General features: G+C 45.1%; 1 protein-coding gene across 4 annotated transcripts in view; it reads left to right on the top strand.

Moving 5' to 3' along the window:
* LOC137439215 (huntingtin-interacting protein 1) overlaps positions 1–21010 on the top strand; it is a 425088-nt gene that overhangs the window by 122373 nt on the left and 281705 nt on the right. For all 4 annotated transcript variants that reach the window (XM_078768130.1, XM_078768129.1, XM_078768132.1 and 1 more), the window contains exons 5-9: positions 10905–10985; positions 14206–14282; positions 16692–16753; positions 16926–17066; positions 17372–17429. In XM_078768130.1, the coding sequence (XP_078624256.1) occupies positions 10905–10985; positions 14206–14282; positions 16692–16753; positions 16926–17066; positions 17372–17429 (419 nt within the window). The remainder of the gene's footprint in view (positions 1–10904; positions 10986–14205; positions 14283–16691; positions 16754–16925; positions 17067–17371; positions 17430–21010) is intronic.

The following is a 21010-nucleotide window of genomic DNA, read 5'->3' as shown; positions in this document are numbered from 1 at the left end:
CGAGGTTGTGGCCACCCTCAGCCGAGGGGCGACATATCACATCGGGTCGTAGCCAGTGGTAGCCTCCCCAGAAGAAGTCCACCAGTTTGCTCTGGAGTGCTTTGAGTAGGGCCTCCGGCGGTTGCAGGCAGATGAACCTATGCCACAACATTGTGGCAACTAAGTTGTTGATCACTAGCACACGGCCCTTGAAGGACAAGTGAGGTAAAACCCTTTTCCATCGGTTCAATCTTTCTCCCACTTGCTCAATTACCCCGTCCCAATTTCTTTGAGCATACTGTGGGGAACCAAGGAATATGCCCAAGTACTTAATTCCCTCACTTCCCCACAGCAACCCTGCGGGGAGGGATGGGGGCGGCTGTGGTACAGGCTGAAGAAGGTTGCGATAAAGGGAGGGTATCCATAACGTCTTGCTCTTGTTCCAATTGATTTTTAAAGAGGAGGCAGCGTGAAACTTTGACAGGCACTCAACAACGATATCAATATCATCCTTATCTTTTACAAAGATGCAGACGTCATCCGCATAAGCACATAGGGTTAGCGGTGCACTCATGGGAGTGAGTGCTATTCCAGAAATCTTCTTTCTCAGTAGATTGAGAAGAGGCTCTAAAGAAAGAGCAAACAATAAACCAGAGACTGGGCACCCTTGCCGGACCCCTCTCCGAACCTTGATGGGGGGAGCCAGCACATTATTAATCTTAATTAAACTAAATACATCCGTGTATAGCAAGGAAATGTAGGAACGAAAGTTTGCTCCGAGGCCGCATGCCTGTAACACATGATGCATAAACTTATGGTCGATACTGTCAAATGCCTTTTCAAGATCAAGCGACATCATTCCAAAGTCTTCTTTAACACGGTTACCATCAATGAGATCTCTGATTAAAGAAATATTATCATGGATGGACCTTCCAGGAACACAGTAACTCTGTTCTGGCAGTACTAGATCACCAATAACCTTTTTTAGTCGATTAGCTAGTACTTTTGAAAAAAGCTTGTAGTCCGTGCACAGCAGGGAGATCGGTCGCCAGTTCACCAAAAGTCGGGGATCTTCAGTTTTCGGGAGCAAGCACACTACGGCTCTTCTTAGACTCAGCGGCATTATACCAGTCTGTATAGAAGTGTCCAGAACATTCAGCAACTCAGGGCCTAAAAGGTCCCAAAATGTCAGAAAGAATTCGGGAGGTAGACCGTCAATACCCGGAGCTTTCCCTGAATCCATGGCAGCAAGAGCACAGGTTAGCTCAAGGAGGGTGATTGGTAGGTCAAGCTCCAACCGTTGAGCCTCAGTTAGGGAGGGGAGGTGAGAGGTTAAATCCATCATTGTATCATTACAAACAGTCTGCTCCTCAAAAAGTTTTGTAAAGAATTCAATAATGTTTATTCTAACATCATCCTCGTTGACAACAACGTTGCCTCTTGAGTCCAAAACAGAAGAGATTAGCCGTGATGGCTTGCTTAAGGATTCTAAATGAAAGAAAGACTTGTTTGGGGTGTCTGATAACTTTACATTCTGTATTCTAAGTCTAATTAATGTTCCGGCTGCTTTCTCTTGAACTAACTCCCTTAAAAGAGCTTTCTTTACAAGCAATAACCGGTAATTGGCGTCATTGTTTTCATGAGCCAATTTATTCTCCAAATGTAGAATATCCAATTCCAACCGGGCCATTGTAATGTGCTTGTCGTTTGTGCTGTGTGATTGGAAACATTGACAAAAAACCCGAATTTGAGATTTCATGTTATCCCACCATATGCTGGATGAAGAAAAGGAAGATTTCTTTGCTACTAGACTTGCCCAGAAAACACGAAAGGCTTCCTTAAACATACCATCTTCTAGAAGTCTAACATTAAACTTCCAATAAGCGCTCCTACTTGCGGGTTGAGGAAAGGAAAGGTCTAGGGTTACCATATGATGGTCTGAAAACACGGAAGGAAAAATATTTGAAGAAACCGCAGTATTTTTAAAGGGTACGTTGATGTACCATCTGTCAAGCCTTGCCAAGGATACTCGACTGTTGGCGCATCGACACCAGGTGTACTGGGATGTGCTTGGGTGGTGCAACCGCCAAACATCAACGAGGCCCATTGTGCTAAAAAAATTGGATAAGTGTACATGGGACTCAGGATGGGGTTCGGCAGAATTTCTGTCAACCGATGGGTCGAAGGTGCAATTGAAATCACCTCCGACACACACACAATGATCAAAATCAACTGATCTTAAGTGATTTATCATTGCGGTGAAGAAGGACTTACGCTCTACGCTATCACTTGGCGCATACACATTAAAAATAGTGTAATGGAAGTTATGGCTTACTAGTTTGAGAGAGCTAAGCCGACCATTTATTACCTCCTGAAAATGGCATGACTCACACACGAGGCCTGGCTTCAGCAAGAAGCCGATTCCAGCAGATGAAGCTGATAAATTGCTGAAATAGCATTGGCTCTTAAAAAGTTGATGCCAGTTATGTTCCACATTTGGTGTGATGTGAGTTTCTTGAAGTAAGATCACATCCACCTTTTTCCGTTGAAATATGTTTTTTTACTTGGACCTGGCGGAGGTGTCTAGCACCACCACCGTTAATATTTAAGGTTGCGAGTTTTATAGTTTTCATCCTGTATTGATGAAATCAGCCTGTGGCTGGGAACACTCTACACCTGCACGTGTGATGAATTTTCTTAACCTGTGGTATTGTGACTTATTCAGGTCAAATTGTTCAGGCGTTTTAATTATGGATTTTGCAGTGTGGATGAATGCAGCCAAATCGTCAAAATGGTCTTTAATGACTATGTTACGCTGTCTGTACGTTTCGGCTAGAAACGACACGATGTGTTGGGGGGGTATCTGTGACTGAGATGCTGATGACTGTGACAGCTCAGTCACTTCCACCTCGTCCTCAGACTCTGACAGGTCTGATAATGTCCCACCTGGATCTTGGGCCTTACTTGCAGCTCTCACGAGCTCCTCTGGAGGCATCTCCTGAGATTTCGTTGGGTACTCTGGTACACACTCACGAGCAGACTGGTGCTTACTTTCTTTATGTGTGCTTTGGCAAATGGCTGCAGATCTCTGCGTAGCCGGGGTTACGATTTCTGTTTGTGAGACAGAGCAATTTGTTTGGTCACCAGTCCGCTCAGCTACTGGAGGGGGGACCGGTGGGGCTTCGCGTTCAGGCTCAAAAATGGCCGCATTGTTCGGATCAATGTCGGCTTTATTCTCAGAGCTTGGGAAATCAGTAACATCTTCTTTACCACTTTGGCGTTCGATATTTTCGTTTGCTGTAAACGTTTTGCCCTCTTTTGCAGAGACAGTGTCTCTGCCCAAGACAGCCTTCTTTATCGCACCATCGGGGCTATTTGTTAGTGGTGCTTTCCGTTTTTTGGTCAGTATGACAAGTTCTTCATTCATGGGTTCGTCAGCAGTACTAGCATCACCAAGTGCCATCTCACTGGGTTTGGGTAGCACCGGGGCGTCGGGAGGCACGGTCGGGGCGTCGGGAAGCACAGTCGTGGCGTCGGGAAGCACAGTCGGGGCTTCGGGAAGCACGGTTGGGGCTTCGGGTAGCACGGTTGGGGCTTCAGGTAGCACGGTTGGGGCTTCGGGAAGCGTAGTCGGGACCTCGGGAAGCACAGTTGGGACATCAGGAAGCACAGTCGGGGCGTCGGGAAGCACGGTCGGGGCTTCAGGTAGCACGGTTTGAGCGCCAGGAAGCACGGTTTGAGCGTCGGGGAGCATGGTTTGAGCGTCGGGGAGCACGGTCGAGGCGTGAGGAAGCACGGTCGAGGCGTGGGGAAGCACGGTCGAGGCGTGAGGAAGCACGGTCGAGGCGTGAGGAAGCACGGTCGAGGCATGAGGAAGCACGGTCGGGGCGTTTTCTTTTTTACAGCCCACATTGGTGTGTCCCAATTTGCCGCACTTCGTACAAGATGCTTTGGGACAAAACCTTTTAACGTGTCCGAAGGCTCCACAAAGGAAGCACGTTAAGGTGCCTGACGAAGCGTACATTTGATATTGACGATCATTTACCGAAATTTTAAACGAGATGTTTAGTCCTGTATCGTCGCCGCGATCAGGAAGCACCATGAATACTTGTCTCCGGAAACTCATAACATGTTTCATTCGTTCATCCCGACATCCCAGGGGAATCATCGAGATTCGGGAAACAACAGTTCCATACCGGGTCAGAACAGCCATTAATTTATCATCTGTGATAAACGGAGCGACATTTGAAATAATAACTTTAATCGCCGGTGTGTCCATCGGGGAAACCATGACGAACTGCCCACCTTTCAATGACAGACCGGTACTAACAACATCATGCACGAACTTCTCGTCCGACACGAAAACAACAAACTTTTGGTTCATCCGCGACGCGGCGCGGACATTTTCATCGCCGATAACATTCCCTACAGCTAGGATAATGTCCTCGGTAGGAACACCTTCGGGAGGGACACACACGAAAGCATGCTTCCTTGTTAGGGTTTCAAACCCTTCCTGCCGTGCACGAACACTCGCCATAACGGCGATGTCTCACCTTTCCACCTTGACCAGGCGGAAAGGACACAAAATAAATAAAGTCGAAATGAAATAATGAATAATAAAGTTCACACGACGCGAGTAAGGTAAACAGCACCGACGGAGCAGGTAAACTGAACCGAACGGGTCTGCTCTCACCTTTGGGCTCTTCTCTCACTCTCTCTGTCTCAAGGGAGGGAAAGGGGCACAGGTGGTAAAGAGGGACACGACAAAGGCGCGATGGGAAAGGAAGGAATGGGGGCGGGGGGGGGGGACAACACAACACAAGCACGGAGCTACAGCACACGAACACCAGTGCACGCCATCTTGCCACGCCCAACACACGAAAGGCCAGCAGGGGGCGCGAGAGAGAGAGAGAGAGAGAGAGAGAGAGAGAGACACACACAGAGAGAGACACACAGAGAGAGAGAGAGAGAGACACAGAGAGAGAGAGAGACACAGAGAGAGAGAGAGACACAGAGAGAGAGAGAGACACAGAGAGAGAGAGAGACACAGAGAGAGAGAGAGACACAGAGAGAGAGAGAGACACAGAGAGAGAGAGACACAGAGAGAGAGAGAGACACAGAGAGAGAGAGACACAGAGCCAGAGAGAGAGAGAGAGAGAGAGAGAGAGACACACAGAGAGAGAGAGAGACACACAGAGAGAGAGAGAGAGAGACACACACAGAGAGAGAGAGAGAGAGAGAGACACACAGAGAGAGAGAGAGAGAGAGAGACACACAGAGAGAGAGAGAGAGAGAGACACAGAGAGAGAGAGAGACACAGAGAGAGAGAGAGACACAGAGAGAGAGAGACAGAGCCGGAGCCGGAGGGAGGAGGGAGGGAAGGGGTACACGGTATAAAACAAATTGCCACAACCAGGAATTTCAGGAAAGAAGTTGGAGATTGAAAGAGGTAGATTTGGGGTGTTTTAAGGGGGGTAGAAAATATCAAGGTTTTGGATGGGGGAAGATCAGAGATGGTGGTGAACAGCTGTTTTAAAGACCTGGAGGGAGGAGGGGGATTGAAGAGAGTGAGGGAGTTTGTTCCAGATGCGGGAGAAAAGAAGAATGAAAGAGTGAAGGTGAATAGAGAGTCTTGATTTTGGCGTTTCAACAGAAGAGGGTTGCTGGCAGATCTTGTGCGTTCTGCAGGAAATAAATCTGGGGGACATAGTAGGGGAAGCTAGGCCAGAGAGGAATTGGCAGAAGACAGAAAGACCACCAACATGCCTCCGGTGAGAGAGTGAAAGACCCTGAGAATCAGCTTTATCATGGGAGATTCCAATGATTCTGAAAGCTTTGGTTTCTACAGCGTGAAGACGAGCTAGGTGTGAGGCAGGAGCACCGGCCCAGAGGGGAGAACAGTATTCCATTGAGCTGCGGATGAAAGCCTTGTATGTGGTGAGTAGCTCAGAAGTGCCCAGAAAGGACTTTGCACGATGGAGGATGTTCAGACGGCGACTGCCTTTGGAGGCCAGCTTGGAAAAGTAGTTTGGTCATATTTGAACTCTTGTTTTCTCCTCAAATACTCCCCCCATCCACCTTTTATCACCTTCATTATTAATTGATACATGTGGGAAAATTACACGCCCAGACGGGGAATCGAAGCCAGGTCCTCTGGTGAACCGTACCAGTGCTCTGCCATCTGAGCTATCTGGGTGACCCGGATATGTCAACGAATTAGTTATGATCCTGCTCATTTATTTAATTGTTTTTCCACGCCCCCAGTGGTGTTTGTAATAGCGGACATGGATTTTTCCCCCCATTGGAGGAAGGCCCTCTCGTGTGCAGGCCGTTGGTGCTCCTATGGTTGGCAGGTAGTGCCAACAGGGTCAGTCAGGGTCACCCAGATAGCTCAGATGGCAGAGCACTGGTACGGTTCACCAGAAGATAATTATTCATAATCCTGTTCATTTCTTCAATCGACTTTCATTATTACTGCCTTCTGGACACGGAGGTTTTCATCTGAGGAGTTAGACAATATTCAGTCTTGTCTGAACTCTTAACCTTGATGATTGTTGCAGGTCGCCCCATTGCCCGTGTTCTGCAGTCCTTGTTCTGCTGCTCACACTTCTGTTGGCTTTTTCAGCATGTACTTCATCTTTGGTTGCCTCCTGTTTGCTTGGAAAACAGCCAATGTCACTTCCACATGCAAAACAGGTGCAAAACAGCTCCTTCAATTAGCATGAAGTAGCTTGGACACACAATTAGAGTCGGAATGTTGTGTACATGTTGTATACAAATGTTGTCCCCCCCATTGGATTTAGGTTCACCACCTAAATCTTCAGCTGAATATTGACTTATCTTTTGTTGAGATGTAAATATGCTGAGCTTGCAACACATTTATGCATAACAAAAGTGGTAATATATTTCATTTTACATTTTTCGCTACAATATTTAGGTTCATGGTCGAGCGAGGTGACAGAGGGTAAAATGGCAACAAACTGACAGTTGTGCAGTGGATGCAACAGGTGGACACAATCAGCAACAGAGGTTCAGTCGAAGAGGTTCAGTCACTCAAAGTCATGGGACTCACTCTCAGCCATGATCTCTCTTGGCAAATCACATATCAAAGTCGGCCTCCAACGCTAGACGCCAACTGGGCATCCTCCGTCATGCAAAGGCCTTCCTTGGCACACCTGAGCTCCTATCCATCTGCAAGGCTTTCATCCCCAGCTTGATGGAGTACTGCTCTCCCCTCTGGGTTGGCGCCCCTGCCTTTCACCTTGCTTAAGTTGACACCGTGAAAATCAAGGCCTTTAAATTGTTGAAATCTCCCGCGATGAAGCTGAATCTATGGGCCGATCATTTCACCATTGCCGACAGGTTGGTGGTCTCTCTGTCTTCTTTCCCCTCATTTCTGGTCTTACACCCTCTGCCCTCTCCACGCTCTGTCCTCCCCACGTATCTGCAGGGCGCATGTGGTCCACCAGAAAGCCCCTCCTCGTGAAACTGCTTAAATCCAGAACCACTGCTCACTTACACTCATTTATTCCTCTTTATCCCCACCTGTGGAACCACCTTCCATACTCTCTTCCATATCATTCTTTTCTCCAGGTCTTCAGGTCTTCAGGTCTTCAAGACAGTTGTTCACCACCATCTCAAGTCATCCTCCATCCAAAACCATGATATTATATACTCCCGTTAAACCACCCCTACCTCTCCCAAACATTTGTGTTTGTGTCCACCTTGTTCACCCCATTGAGTTTTTCGCTACCCCTCATCGTTACCTGCATCCCTTGTTTGTCCGTCTCCGTCGACTTTCTCCTGCCGCCCTGCTGTCGGCGTTTCCCCTTTCCTTTACCGTTCCTTTTTTATTTTGTGCTGATCTGTCCTGTGTCCTAGCTTTTCCATGAGCCGAGACCATGTATATCAACAAGAATGAATGAAGAGGAACAGGAAGAGGAGAAACAGAGGAAGGGAGGAAACTCATTAACCTGCAAGTAAGAGGGTTGAATTAAGTAGGGTTAATGTGTGTAGAAAAGATTGCGGGTAGTGGGGCGGACAACATGAGATAGTGGTGTACCACCTGCTTGAATCCCTCGAGCCGAGAGGGAAGAGTGTGATTTGAACAGCATTAGGAAAATAGTTCCACATACGGGAGAAGTGAGGTTCGAAAGAGTTGAGTTGTGCTGTCAGCCTGAATTTTAATTTGTACATAATTGTGGTGCAATAACCTTGAGGACCTGCTTCAAAACTTAGTTTATATTTCACTCGAGTATGTTCTCTTTGAGCCTTTAACAAAAGGGAAATTTCTTTGTAATTATGCTGTCGGCGCTTAAACAATTACACTTCAGTTGTGATTCAGAAAATGAGCCAAGGAGGTTACAATGCTCGTGTGTGGACGAAGCCGGTGTGCCTGGTCCCCACATGTTGGTGAAGCCAACAAAGAGCTTCTGGAATTCCTTTTCCAAAATGTGGTAGCAATTTGCAACACCTGGTTTGTGAAAGGAACATCAAGAAGCAACTCCGGCAGCATCCGAGTTCTAAAGTATGGCACGACGTAGACTTTGCGATGATGTGACAGAAAGATATGAGGTTGTGTCTGGATGCGTCCCTGATGAGAGGTGTGGAATGTCATACTGATCAACAACCGCTGCATATTGAAGTATGACTAACAAAGGGATGGAAGCTACACCCAAGCTGTCTGCGAATGTGAGGAAGATACGCTGTGAAGAAGCTGTTTTAGCCATGATGGAATCACTGTGAACACCCTAAGGAAGAGATTTCAGGAGCAACAATGTCTCAGGTTGACAGAACATTGGCCATCATCGAACACTTGCACTACAAAGGAGAAGTGGACTTCTATGAGATCCGTGTTGACGGAAGCCGCAGAGGACAGCTTAGGTTATGAGGAAAGAAGGCAGCCTTACTGGTTCAGGCAGCCACCTTGAAACCCCTTTTTCAGGAAAAGAAGAGCTTGTACTTTAAGTGGCTCTCCTCAGAGCATGAAACAGATAATATATAAAGTTTGCTGAGGCACACTGGGATACTAGGTGGGCAGTGAGAGCGGGAAATAACTTTGGTGGTAAGCGAAGCCAAGGAGGTACAACAAGAGCACGCCGAGACTTGCAAGGATGTTCTCGCTCCACTGCGAGCCTTAGATCCTGTTAAAAATGGAGATTTTGTGGGAAGAAGGTATGGCTGTGCATATGAGACATGCAGCATTGAAGGAAGGGACTGATTCCAACAAGCTGTGTAACTATTAAGCTGGTCTGCTGCACTTCTATCCAAGCTCAGCAAGAGAAATGGAATAAATGCTTCACAAGTGCTGAATGTTCAGAGTTGGTTTAACATCACTGATATTGACTACACTGAACTGATTGACTCGGTCCTGCCATTTTATTAAAGCTATTCATGTGGCGTCCCTGGTCTTGGGGATTTATGATTTGTTCTCCATACCTGTGGAGCTGACCTCTTCTTCTTTGTCTATGCCCAATCTGTCCAACTCTTTTTTTTTTAATACCTCCTTGATCTTTTGTCGCGCTCCAAGTTTGTTACCCTCGCCTGAGGAGAGGGTATTGCATTTGAGTCCGTTTGTCCGTTTGTCTTTGTTTGTTTGTTTGTCTGTTTGTCTGTTTGTCCGCACAGAATAAATATGACTTTCTCTGCAACCGTAGGTCTGATCGACAGGAAATTTTCACCATAGGTGCAACTCCACCTGAAGAATGTTATAATGATAATTATGACGTCATAGGTCACGTGGTTCGGCCGCCATCTTGGAAAATCCGAAAGATTCTGCACCTCGATATCTCCGAAAGCGCTGCATAGAAAAAATTGAGACATTGCTCATTGTAAAGAACTCTCCATGGGGAATAAAATATGTTAATGCTGATGTCATAGGTGCCTCCATTATGACGTCATAATTCGACAAGTACAAAACTTCATCTGATCAAGATGAAATTTCTTGAGCGTCATGTAGGCATAAATTGGTGGAGAAAAAAAAATTGACGTCATTGGTCACGTGGTTTGGCCGCCATATTTGTTTTAACACAAAAGCCTTAAAAACCACTGAAAATACATCCTGGCGAGTGTTTTCAATCTGTGATTGCTCTTTTTCTTGTTTATGTAATTTGTTTTGTTTTTATTTTGTCTTTTTGCGATCGTTGGGGCTGTATTCTTTGCTGTTTCGGTTTCTTGCGTGACATCTTCTATTCACACCTGTCTTTGGAAAAAATTTTGCTTGGTGGTTTAGGGATACCTTCTCTGGCTTGCTGTGTTTGTGTTTGCATACAAATTGGATTCTGTAGTCTGTTGAGCTTTAAATGTATTCGGCCAATCCTACAGTTGTCACTGTGCACTTGGTTGAGCTCCATCAGGTGGCTACCTCCTCGTCTCGGTAGGTGTGTTCTTGGGATGCATTGATTTTTGAAAAACATTTTGTGGTTGGTGAGGAGTTTCATTGTTTTTAAATCCAGTTTATTGATATCTGATTGTGGCCAGTTTATTATTCTGCAACTGTACTAGAATACTGGTATTGCTAGTTGGTTTATGGCTTTGATTTTGTTCCTTGTAGACAGGTATGTTTTCTGGATCAGCCTCGTTCTTTGCCTGTATTCTTTGGTAATTGTTTTGCGCATTTGTTTCTGACATATTTGGTGGCCCTCTTCTTCTCCAAGGTATTTGTATGATGCTTCGTTGTCTAGCTCCCGTATCTTGGTCGATTTGTCGATTTTCCTCTTGTCTGTTTTTGTTGGTCTACCTTGTACGAATGTGCACTTGACACACTTATCTCGGCCAAATTCCATTTGAATGCTGTGTGTGTGTGTGTGTGTGTGTGTGTGTGTGTGTGTGTGTGTGTGTGTGTGTGTGTGTGTGTGTGTGTGTGTTCCTTAACCATCATCTGATGCAAACCTCATGGATTGCTTGTTTCCTCTCCTCCAATGCAGGGTCATCTCAATGAAGGATACGGCAAGATGGTCAGCACTTACTTGCGTCTGCTCGTGTTCAAGATGGACTTTCACTGCAAGGCAAGTCATGTTCTCATGACACAATTATCGTCCAATTTTATTCTTCTTCAACCTTGCTGCCATGTCTCAGATTCACCATTTTTGGTGAATTCACCACTTCTTAAATTTACTTTCAAGAGCTAGATTCGATCGATTCACATTGGTAAAAGTGCATCCCCCTTATGAAGATCCTCACCCTCATTAGGGAAGTAAATGTTTCGGCATAACCTCCTTCCATGTGTTCGTGTTCATTTTTACAATTCGCTGACAACTTGAGTGCACAGCAGGTGCAAAACTCCTTGTCTTTTTTTGTTTCTCACAAACCATTTTTGCAAATTTATTGCCCCTTGCTGGGCAGGAGTTTGTACATCAATCACGTTTAGGACATGGATAATTGTAGACGTTGCTGCACTTTTATCTGACTTGCTTTGAAATTAGTAGACAATGGACACGTTGATGCGGCATTTGTGAGTTCAACTTGGGATCCCCAGCACCTTGAGCTGTGTACTCGGATAGGAATGCCAGACCGGGAACACAAAACTATAAACGCTTCCTGTGATAAAATCGGTGCCTTATTGTCTGCCTGTTTCGCATTGACCCCTTGCTCGTCTGTAAGGCTGTTGCCCACTGTCATTTCAGCTACCCATTAAGCCTTAACTTTGGTGTTATAATTTATTCATTGAATTTTCTGAAACCCAATATACAGACTTGGCATTTAATATGGAATATTTTTTTTGTGGGGGTGAACTTACTTTTCAAGATGTCTTAGAACCAAAAGTTCATTGGAATTATGTTGAAATTATTCTAGATTTTGTTAATGTGACCTTTAAAAGAAACAAAAACCACATTTGACATTTCGAAACAAATAAATTGATCCTTGAAAGTGATGCAAAATGATATCGAACTCAATTCATGGACAGTACTGTGTTAAACTTCTGTACGTTTTCCAGAAGTATCTCTTTATTTTGCACATCAGCCAATTTTTTTTTAACAAAAACAAAAGTTAAATTACGACTGGGATTACGGACAATAAAATTACAGTTCAATACTTCGTGTAACCCCGACGAGCATTCAGGAGAGCACGTACACGTTGAGGCATGCTGTTCACGAGATTTGCCAAGGTTTGGACAGGAATCGCTTGCCATGCAGTGACAATAGCCTGCTGCAATTCACGCACAGAGGTCGGCTGCTGGTCCAAGTGGTCGATTTGACACGTTAATTCTGCCCACAAGTTCTCTATCGGATTCATATCCGGGGACATGGCAGGCCAATCCATATGCTCTACACCACGGTCAGCAAGAAAGTGTTGGATCATGCGAGCAAGATGAGGCCGTGCATTGTCATCTTGGAAGACAACGTTTCCTCGAAAGGCTGCACGAGCAAATGGAAGCAATGTTTCTTCCAGAATGGCCGTGTACTTGAACTGGTTCAGGTTTCCATTCAGAACAACCAGGTCAGTTTTGCCCCCTGCATGAAAAACAGCCCAAATGGTCACCCCACCACCTCCAGCTTGGACTCTTGGCACTATACAATCTTTGTTGTAGGCTTCATGCACTTGTCTGCGCACTCGGACGCGGCCATCTTGACGATAGACCAGAAATCTAGACTCGTCACTGAAGATCACGTGATTCCAGTGTCCTGGCTGCCATTGACGGTGCTCTATGGCCCACTGCAATCGGCGCTGGCGGTGTTGTCTGGTCAGGCGTGGCTTTCTCAGGGGACGCCTGGCACGATAGCCTGCTTGAACCAGTCGTTGGTTGACTAGCCTCTGGATACAGGCACATTTGTCAGTTGCTGCCACTCAGCCCTAAGCCGATTAGCTGACTTGGTATGGCCATTGCGGACTAACCGGTGCAGCTGGCGATCATCCCTCCTTGTGGTTCTGCGGGGACGTCCTGGCCTCGGTATTGGAGAAGGGACACCCCTCTGAGCATCTCGTTTCAGGATCTTTGACACCTGACCTTGAGTGATGCCATACTGCCGAGCAATAGCATGCTGTTTCATGCCGTAATTTCGTAAAGCCACCACTCCATGACAAACAGCATTGTCGAGTTGACGGACCATCTCCAGAGGAAGCGGCAATAACATTTGGAGAGGTGCAGCAGTTGTTTTCCACTAATACAGAACGCAACAACCCTTGTATACCCGACTGTGAAGCCAATCATCAAATGCACCTGTTTGTACATTTTGCCATGCCACCTGTGATATAATTCTGTTGTTGACTTCTTGCTGCGACAGACAATCAGTGACATGGTTCTTTTAACAAATAAATCACCAAAGTGTAAAAGAAACTCACCAGATTGATATACTGAGTAAAGAAAGTAAACCCATGTCAAGAAAAAAAAATAATTCCATATTAAATGCCAAGTCTGTATTTTGAGGCTGCATCTGATTTCCCCCCACCCCCTCCCAAGTCATTTTTGCTAATTTTACTTGTAGTTTTCCACTCTGAGCCGTTCAATAATGACTTGCTTTGTATCCTCGAAAGATTGTGAATTTGACAAACTCACCTGAAGAGCTCTCCGGAAACCCGTGTAAAAGTGAACTGACGGAGTAGTTTCGTTCAAAGGCCTTGGTGATCAAGCTCACTATTGTGCAGACTTTTCGTATGTAAATTATCAGACTTGGCGTAGAATAGTGGAGGTATTTGGATCAAGTACTGAAAAGTTCCATTTGCTGAGTTGTGATGCTGTAAGTGGCTCGGGGTAGTGTTTGACGTTTGACCTTTTTGAGAGTAGCGAGACGAAATGGCTCCATTTCGACGCAATGCACACGATGACATTGTGCCGTGAAGCTTGCTTAGTTCCAAAGTGCCTGCCATAGCAGTTTGTTTCCTTTTTTCATAATCTGACAGATGTCTGGCAATGCTGAAAAGGTTTGAACTGGTGACCTTCCCATTAGCAGGAAAATTGCATTGCCTAACTGAAATGATCAACAAACTATAACACCTCGGTGGGCAGCACACCCTCACTTTTTTGAGCGAGGCACATAGATTGATTGATGTGTGTTCAAACGCCAAAAAGAGGTCAGCAAAAGCAGAAGCAGACGTACAAGCTCGGACATCAAATGTAAGACCCTTCACTGTTGTGTGACTAGGAACTGCCTGCTGAATGACCTATTGCCACATATCCTGTCTAAGATCTGCGTTTGTCAAACTGCATGTAGTCGGAAGAGCTTACGCTTCTCTTAATTGAAGCAGACAGATGTGCAGGTGTTTGAAAGGATGCAATCTGTTTTACAGAATCCTGCATTTCCCTGCAATCTCATGCTGAGTGACGAGCAGTTGGAGAGAGCTGGAGAGAATGACGTCAACAACTTGTGAGGAATAACACTGGGTGGAAGGGAGAGGTTTGGGTGTGGGATGGTGGTGGTGGAAAAGGGGGGCTGGGATCTAAGTGATCATTTTGGAGAAAACAATAAATCATGGATTGGATGTAGCATGAAATGAGATAGGAGGGAAGCTCAGGATAATGTGGTAGGGAGGTAAGCAGACCTGGAAGATTGAAGGATGGGAACTGGTTGAGAAAGAAGATTAGTGTGGTGAGAGAGGAAGATTTGCCAATGATTTCCTGCTCCCTGATTGTGTGTGTCCCCTACGGGCCGCCGGCGTTGAGAAGATGCGCACACTCTGGTTTCTTGAGGATCAAGCAGGACATCGAACTCGCATTATGCGATTTCTACGGCTGGGAAGCCAAATCCAATAGCAGGAAACTATGTAAATTGTTGGTGCCCGCAGAGGCTCGCTTTGCTCCCGAAAAGCCCATTATTTAGCCTGCGTTTATGACCACGGCTGATGAATCGCACAATGTTTGCTTCACCCGAACGGGCGACCGTTGCTTCCCCTGTAATAATCACAGCGGTTTGTTCAAACTTTTTTCTGGTCGTTTTTTTGCGGTGCAACCAGAGCATGGCGGACAATTATTCGCAGGCACAATCTGAACCTTTTTTTTCTTCTTTTTTTCCCCTTTTATTTCAAATTTTCCGCTCCGGAATGTGCTTTGGTTTGAACGTCGGAGGGGAATGGCAATTGATTAACGTGATGATTCTTCATGGAGGTGACTATTAATAGCTTCCACATCCTATTACGGTTGGCCTTCAAACTCTGCTGTACAGAACGGCAAAACAAACCACACTGTGGTAACCGCAGCTCAGCTGGATCACGATGCATCAGGGTAAGACATGCTGTGCATGATAAGCAGTCTATTGTCTTGTGACTGCAAGAAAGGTTCGGCACAGGAGGCCATTTTGCCCCATGATGCCCGGGCCATATCCACATCCCAGCACTTCCACTCACACAATGGCCTATCCTTTTCAAGTGACACCGCAATATATTTAACCACCGAAAATCTAATGCAGATGGGGCAGCCACGTTTTTTTTTGTTTTTTTTTTGCCCCTTTCCGATGGGCAGTGTGCTCTGAGATGGAGCACATCCTGCTGGCACTGCACCAGAAAGGCAGTTTTAAACTTCCTTTTATGCCGTCGCCGGTCAACACTGAATTAACTCCCAACTGAGCTTTCCTGACACCAGGTTGGCGAGCTCAACTGGAGCAACTATCGGGTATGCTTCTTTTCAGTGGTTGTTTCCCCCCCCCCTTGTCTCTCTCTCTCTTTTCTCTCTCTCTCTCTCTCTCTCTCTTCTCTCTTCTCTCTTCTCTCTTCTCTCTCTCTCTCTCTTTCTCTCTTTCTCTCTTTCTTCTCTCTCTCTCTCCCTTTCTTCTCTCTCTCTCTCTCTCTTTCTTCTCTCTCTCTCTTCTCTCTCTCGCTTGTCTCTCTCTCTCTCTCGTCTCTCTCTCTCTCTCTCGTCTCTCTCTCTCTCTCTCTCTCTCTCTCTCTCTGTCTCTCGTCTCTCGTCTCTCGTCTCTTGTCTCTCTCTCTCTCTCTTGTCTCTCTCTTGTCTCTCTCTCTCTCTTGTCTCTTTCTCGCTCTCTATTGTCTCTCTCTCTCTCTATTGTCTCTCTCTCTCTCTTCTTTCTGTATCTTCCTTCTCTCTTGTCTCTCTCTCTCTTGTCTCTCTCTTGTCTCTCTCTCTTGTCTCTCTCTCTCTCTCTCTCTCTCTCTCTCTCTCTCTCTCTCTCTCTCTCTCTCTCTCTCTCTCTCTCTCTGTCTGTCTCTCTGTCTCTCTGTCTCTCTGTCTCTCTGTCTCTCTGTCTCTCTGTCTCTCCGTATCTCTATCTCTCTTTCTTTCTCTCTTTCTCTCTCTTCTCTCTTTCTCTCTTTCTGTCTTTCTCTCTTTCTCTCTTTCTCTCTTTCTCTCACTTTGTTGTGGCCCTGACTTCGTGAAGGCGAGGGTACACCGATCTGTGGATGTAGGGGATCTCTGGGTCGCTCCTGGGAGATCGATTGGGTGTCTCCGTGCCGCGCGCTTGCTCGAGAGAACTGTTTGGGCCTATACAACAACAGCAACCCAACTGGAGTAGGTAGTCTTATGTAACTCGTATGGCGAAAGGTTATTTCCTCCGGTAAACAGACATGCAGAACCACCTTGTGCCAATTGGAATGATGTCGGGGCTAATCCAGCAAAGACAAACTTAATTTCACCATTAAGCACAACAACAATGGTCAGCCAAAGTAGAAGTATAATAGTTATCACAGACAGCAGGTGAGAGAAGGATGTAAGATTCACCCTTAACGAAGGAAAAACACCAGAACAGGCCTGTACAAGGGTGGTAAGGCCTTAACGAGGCACGGTGTGTCGCTCACACAGTTCCGATGCCTTTTCCTGGCAGCTTCCAGCTGACGGTGGAGATGTTTGACTACATGGAGTGCGAGCTCAGCCTGTTCAGTGCCGGTACGACTTGCTTCTTGGCTTGCTCCGACATTTGCTTCAGGCGATATAACTTGCAGTGCACATAATGTTTGCACAACCTCTAATGAGACGGTCCCAACCTTGTGCACCCCATTTACCTTTGTATTTCCTTGATTTTCCTGGTGCTCATGCGAAGTATATATCCTCCCCTTAGTGTTTGGATCGATGGACATGTCTCGACCCGTGTCCATGACCACGCCAGGCCAATGCCGCTTGGCCCCTCTCATCCCGGCTGTGCTGGACTCGAGCCCTCTTTATGACTTCATCGTCAAACTGCTCTTCAAGCTTCATTCTTGTGTGTGCAATGGGATGCTGGGAAGGGCCTAGTAGAGTACAGGTGTAACACATCTTGTACTGCAGGCATACAATTGCATTGGTGTAAAAAGAAGAGTAAGAGAAGGGTGCAGGTACACAGAAAGGGTGTGTAAAGAAGAGGGATGTAGTATGAGTAAAGTTTTTTGTGGAGAGGGGGGCATCATCAGTGAGGGTTTTTTTTTTTTTTTTTTTTTTTAAAGTAAGGTAAAGTAAGGTAAGGGTGAGTGTAAAGGGAGGGTTTGTATGAGTGAGATGTGTCTGCATCATTCTTTCTTTCTTGTACAGGCCTCCCAGCGGACACACTGCAGGGCCATCGAGACCGTTTCAGGGAGCAGTTCAAAAGGTGAGAATGAGTCCGAGCATTAATTTAGTGGGTGTTTGTTTTTCTAAATGCAGGTATGTTCCTTCTTCAATAGAAAATGTGAAAATAATTTTAAAATTGTTATTGCGAAATTAATTTTTGTTTCCACGGAGCCAAAATACATGTGCAGGAGCAATGAATGCTATAATTGCTTGGCGAGTCAGACTCTGGTGGTGATCAGTCAAACTTAGACTCAAACACGAAGCTTTATTTATTTTTTGATAAAGAAAACAAATCTAAATACAATGTGATTATTCCTCCTCCAACGGAACTGCATTGCACCGCTGTTTCCATCGAGTATGTGTGTGTGTGTGTGTGTGTGTGTGTGTGTGTGTGTGTGTGTGTGTGTGTGTGTGTGTGTGTGTGTGTATGTGTGTGTGTGCGTGCGTGCGCGTGTGTGTGTGTGTGCGCGCGCGCGTGTGTGTGTATGTGTGTGTGTGTATATATGTATATGTGAGTGTGTGTGTGTGTGTGTGTGTGTGTGTGTGTGTGTGTGTGTGTGTGTGTGTGTGTGTGTATGTGTGTGTGTGTGTGTGTGTGTGTGTGTGTATATATGTATATGTGAGTGTGTGTGTGTGTGTGTGTGTGTGCATGCTCCTGTGTGTGTGCAAGCGCGTGGCAGGTGAGGGGGCATGTGCATACCCATGCGGACGGCCATGTGTTGATATCATTTCTCCCACCAGGGAGTAATGCATTTGATCGTGTCCGTCCGTGTGTGTGTGCGTGCGTGTGTGTGTTTGTGAACAAGATATCTAGAAAAGTTCTGAACGGATTTGGATGAAAGTTCGTGGGATGATTGCCCTTGGGATAAGGAAGAATTGATTAGTTTTTGGTGAAGCTCAGGATATTATTACGGATCCAGGAATTTTTTGAAGGATTTTTTACCATTGGAAGATGGGGCTCATTTTTTTTTAACATTGTCTTCTTTGTATTCTATATTTAACATTGTGATATGAAAATAGTTTTCATATTTGTTGTAAATGTAGTTTAAACTCGTGGTTATGCTTTAGAGCGGTGTATTTTTTAGCAGCGTCGTCTTCAATGTTCATTTTTTTTTTCTAATAAAGACATATTCTGTCATTTTAAAACCACCAAAGTGTGTATTAGGTTTCCCCGTTTCATATAATGTATCGTTTGATACGTATAATGCTTTAAAACTGTGTTTTTTTTTTTTTAACCTCAGAAGAGACATCAACATTTACCTCACCGAATGCCAATCCCGGTGTCAGTATTTGTTGAACTTATAAAGACTTAGGTGAGTTATAAGTGTGACAAGCATGTGCACGGGATTCTTCCCAGAAGAATGAGTGGACGCATTAGCTTTTACGACTTAAAATGAGCGAGTTTTGTTTTGACGTTTGGGCCAGTTTTACATGTTGTATCCCGAAGGAATGAAACGAACGTTTTTCCTGGCTTACAATTTTATTTGAAGCCACACATGCCTCAAAATACACTCACTTATACAGAATTGAACGCTGAATCCGAAAATGTAAGTGAAATTGCCTTTTTTTTTTTTTTTACATTATCTTCTATATATTCTATATATATATATATGTCTGTGCAGTGTCTGTCTTGTGTTGTCACTGAACTACTCCCTCAAACTTTTGTGAAATTGTACTATTCCAACTTGACCCACGGCGGGAGTACGCGCTCTACTGAGTGGCGTTCTAGTTATTATTCTTCTTTAATGGCGACAGTTATTCCCACGTTATTGTGGGGTTAGCCAGGGGAAGCTTGGCCCCAAGTATTTCACGAAGTGGCTGGCCAGGCCTGAGGTTTGATTGAGGTTCAGGCAGAATTTGTAATTTGACCATGGTCCCGGCGACAGCTCACCTCCTCTTCGCAAAGGACACCATAGGCTATCAGCTAGGGGGGTCAACCGGTACCAAATTGAGGGAGTAAGGCTAATAATGATTTTTGACAAGGTTTTTACCTCTAGAATAAGAAAATATGTGATAGCAAATTCAACGATGTAGCTAAATTTATGTTATCACCCATTGATACATTTCAATGGGTGAAATGTATCAATTCATTGATACATTTCCACTATGTCGAAAATACGTGGTGGTGCGATACTTTTTTCCATGTGTATACTTGCAAATCTACTGAATGCCAGTTATTTTCGTGCATATTTTGTGCATAAAGTTGTTGCTATGATGGCAGCCATTTTGTGAAATTGGGCGCCATATTGGATTCTATCTTCTTGGATTAAAGTTCAGATGATGTATTTCATACTTTAAGAGAGTTGTAAAGTCTTAAACATCTCAAAACGCAATGCTATTTGTTACAAATTCCTACAAGAATATGAAACATGGTGTTTTTAATAGAAAAACATGCATTTTGGCGGCCATTTTGAAAATGAGGTGATAACACCCATTTAGCTACATGGTTGAATTTGCTATCACATATTTTCATATTCTAGGGGTATAGACCGATCCAAAAACCAATATTAGGCTTACTCCCTCATTTTGGTACCAATGGACCCTATTTTGGGGTCTGGCTGATGGCCTACCATGGGATCTTCAACATCCACCAACTAATGCCAGAAGACAGAATGGCCAATTTAACGTCCTTCCGAGCAACCATTGAATCACACCGGGATGACAGTTTATAGCTGGGCCGAGATTCAAACCCAAGTGTAAACCACTTGCAGGTGAGTTGTTGTTTCGTATTCAGCCTGTGGTGGCTGCTGGTTGCATTTTTTTTTTTTGGAAGTGCGTCTGTGCCAATGATGCAGTGTCCAAGCTCTTAACAGTAATCCAGCACTCATTTTGCCGACCTTGGAAGGATGAGCAGGCTGAGTCAACCCACCTGGTGTTATAATAAATTCCCCCCCCTCTCCTTCCCATGCCTCCTCCCCCCCGCCCCCCCCAAGCCCTCTCCCTCCCACAGACCTTCCGATGTCCCTGTTCTCTACTGTTGTGCTTGTGTGCTTCCCTCTCTCTCCCCATCTTGTCTCCCGCTCCCTTTGTTGTACGTTTTGTGTGTCTGTTTTTTTCTTTTCTGTTGTGATTGATGTTAGCTCTTACACGAGCCTCGATCTTGTATCCAAAAAAATAAATAACAAAACTCCGGAGATCAACATTGTTCAGATTGGGAGACAATCATCTAGAAATATTTGAAAGTTTCATCTTCCTGAGTTAGAAGATTGAAGTGAGTGGAGAATATGAAGGAGATATTAATAGATGGTTAGCCTTGGGGAGAACATCAACGTCAGGATTGACAAAGATCTGAACAGACAAAGATGTGACAAAACAAACCAAGAGGCTGGTGAATGGTCTGGTATTTCCATTTGCGACGCATGGATGTGTCACGTGCAGTAAATTAAACAAAGAAAAGAAGAAGATTGACAGTTTTGAAATGTAGAAACGACACGAACGTTCAAAAATTCCCTGGGATGCAAGAAGAACAAAAACATCAGCATTTGAAGAAATCAAACCACCATGTACATCAGAAGCGATGATGATATAACAGAAACTGTCATACTTTGGACACATCATGCGTGCAGAAAACGAAAGTCTGGATACGTCAACCATGCTGAGGAGAGTTAATGGAAGAAGAGG

The sequence above is a fragment of the Myxine glutinosa genome, chromosome 14 (genome assembly GCF_964187855.1).
Source record: "Myxine glutinosa chromosome 14, kmMyxGlut1.1, whole genome shotgun sequence".
In the NCBI taxonomy this organism is placed as follows: Eukaryota; Metazoa; Chordata; class Myxini; order Myxiniformes; family Myxinidae; genus Myxine; species Myxine glutinosa.
This window is presented reverse-complemented; position numbering and strand designations above follow the sequence as displayed.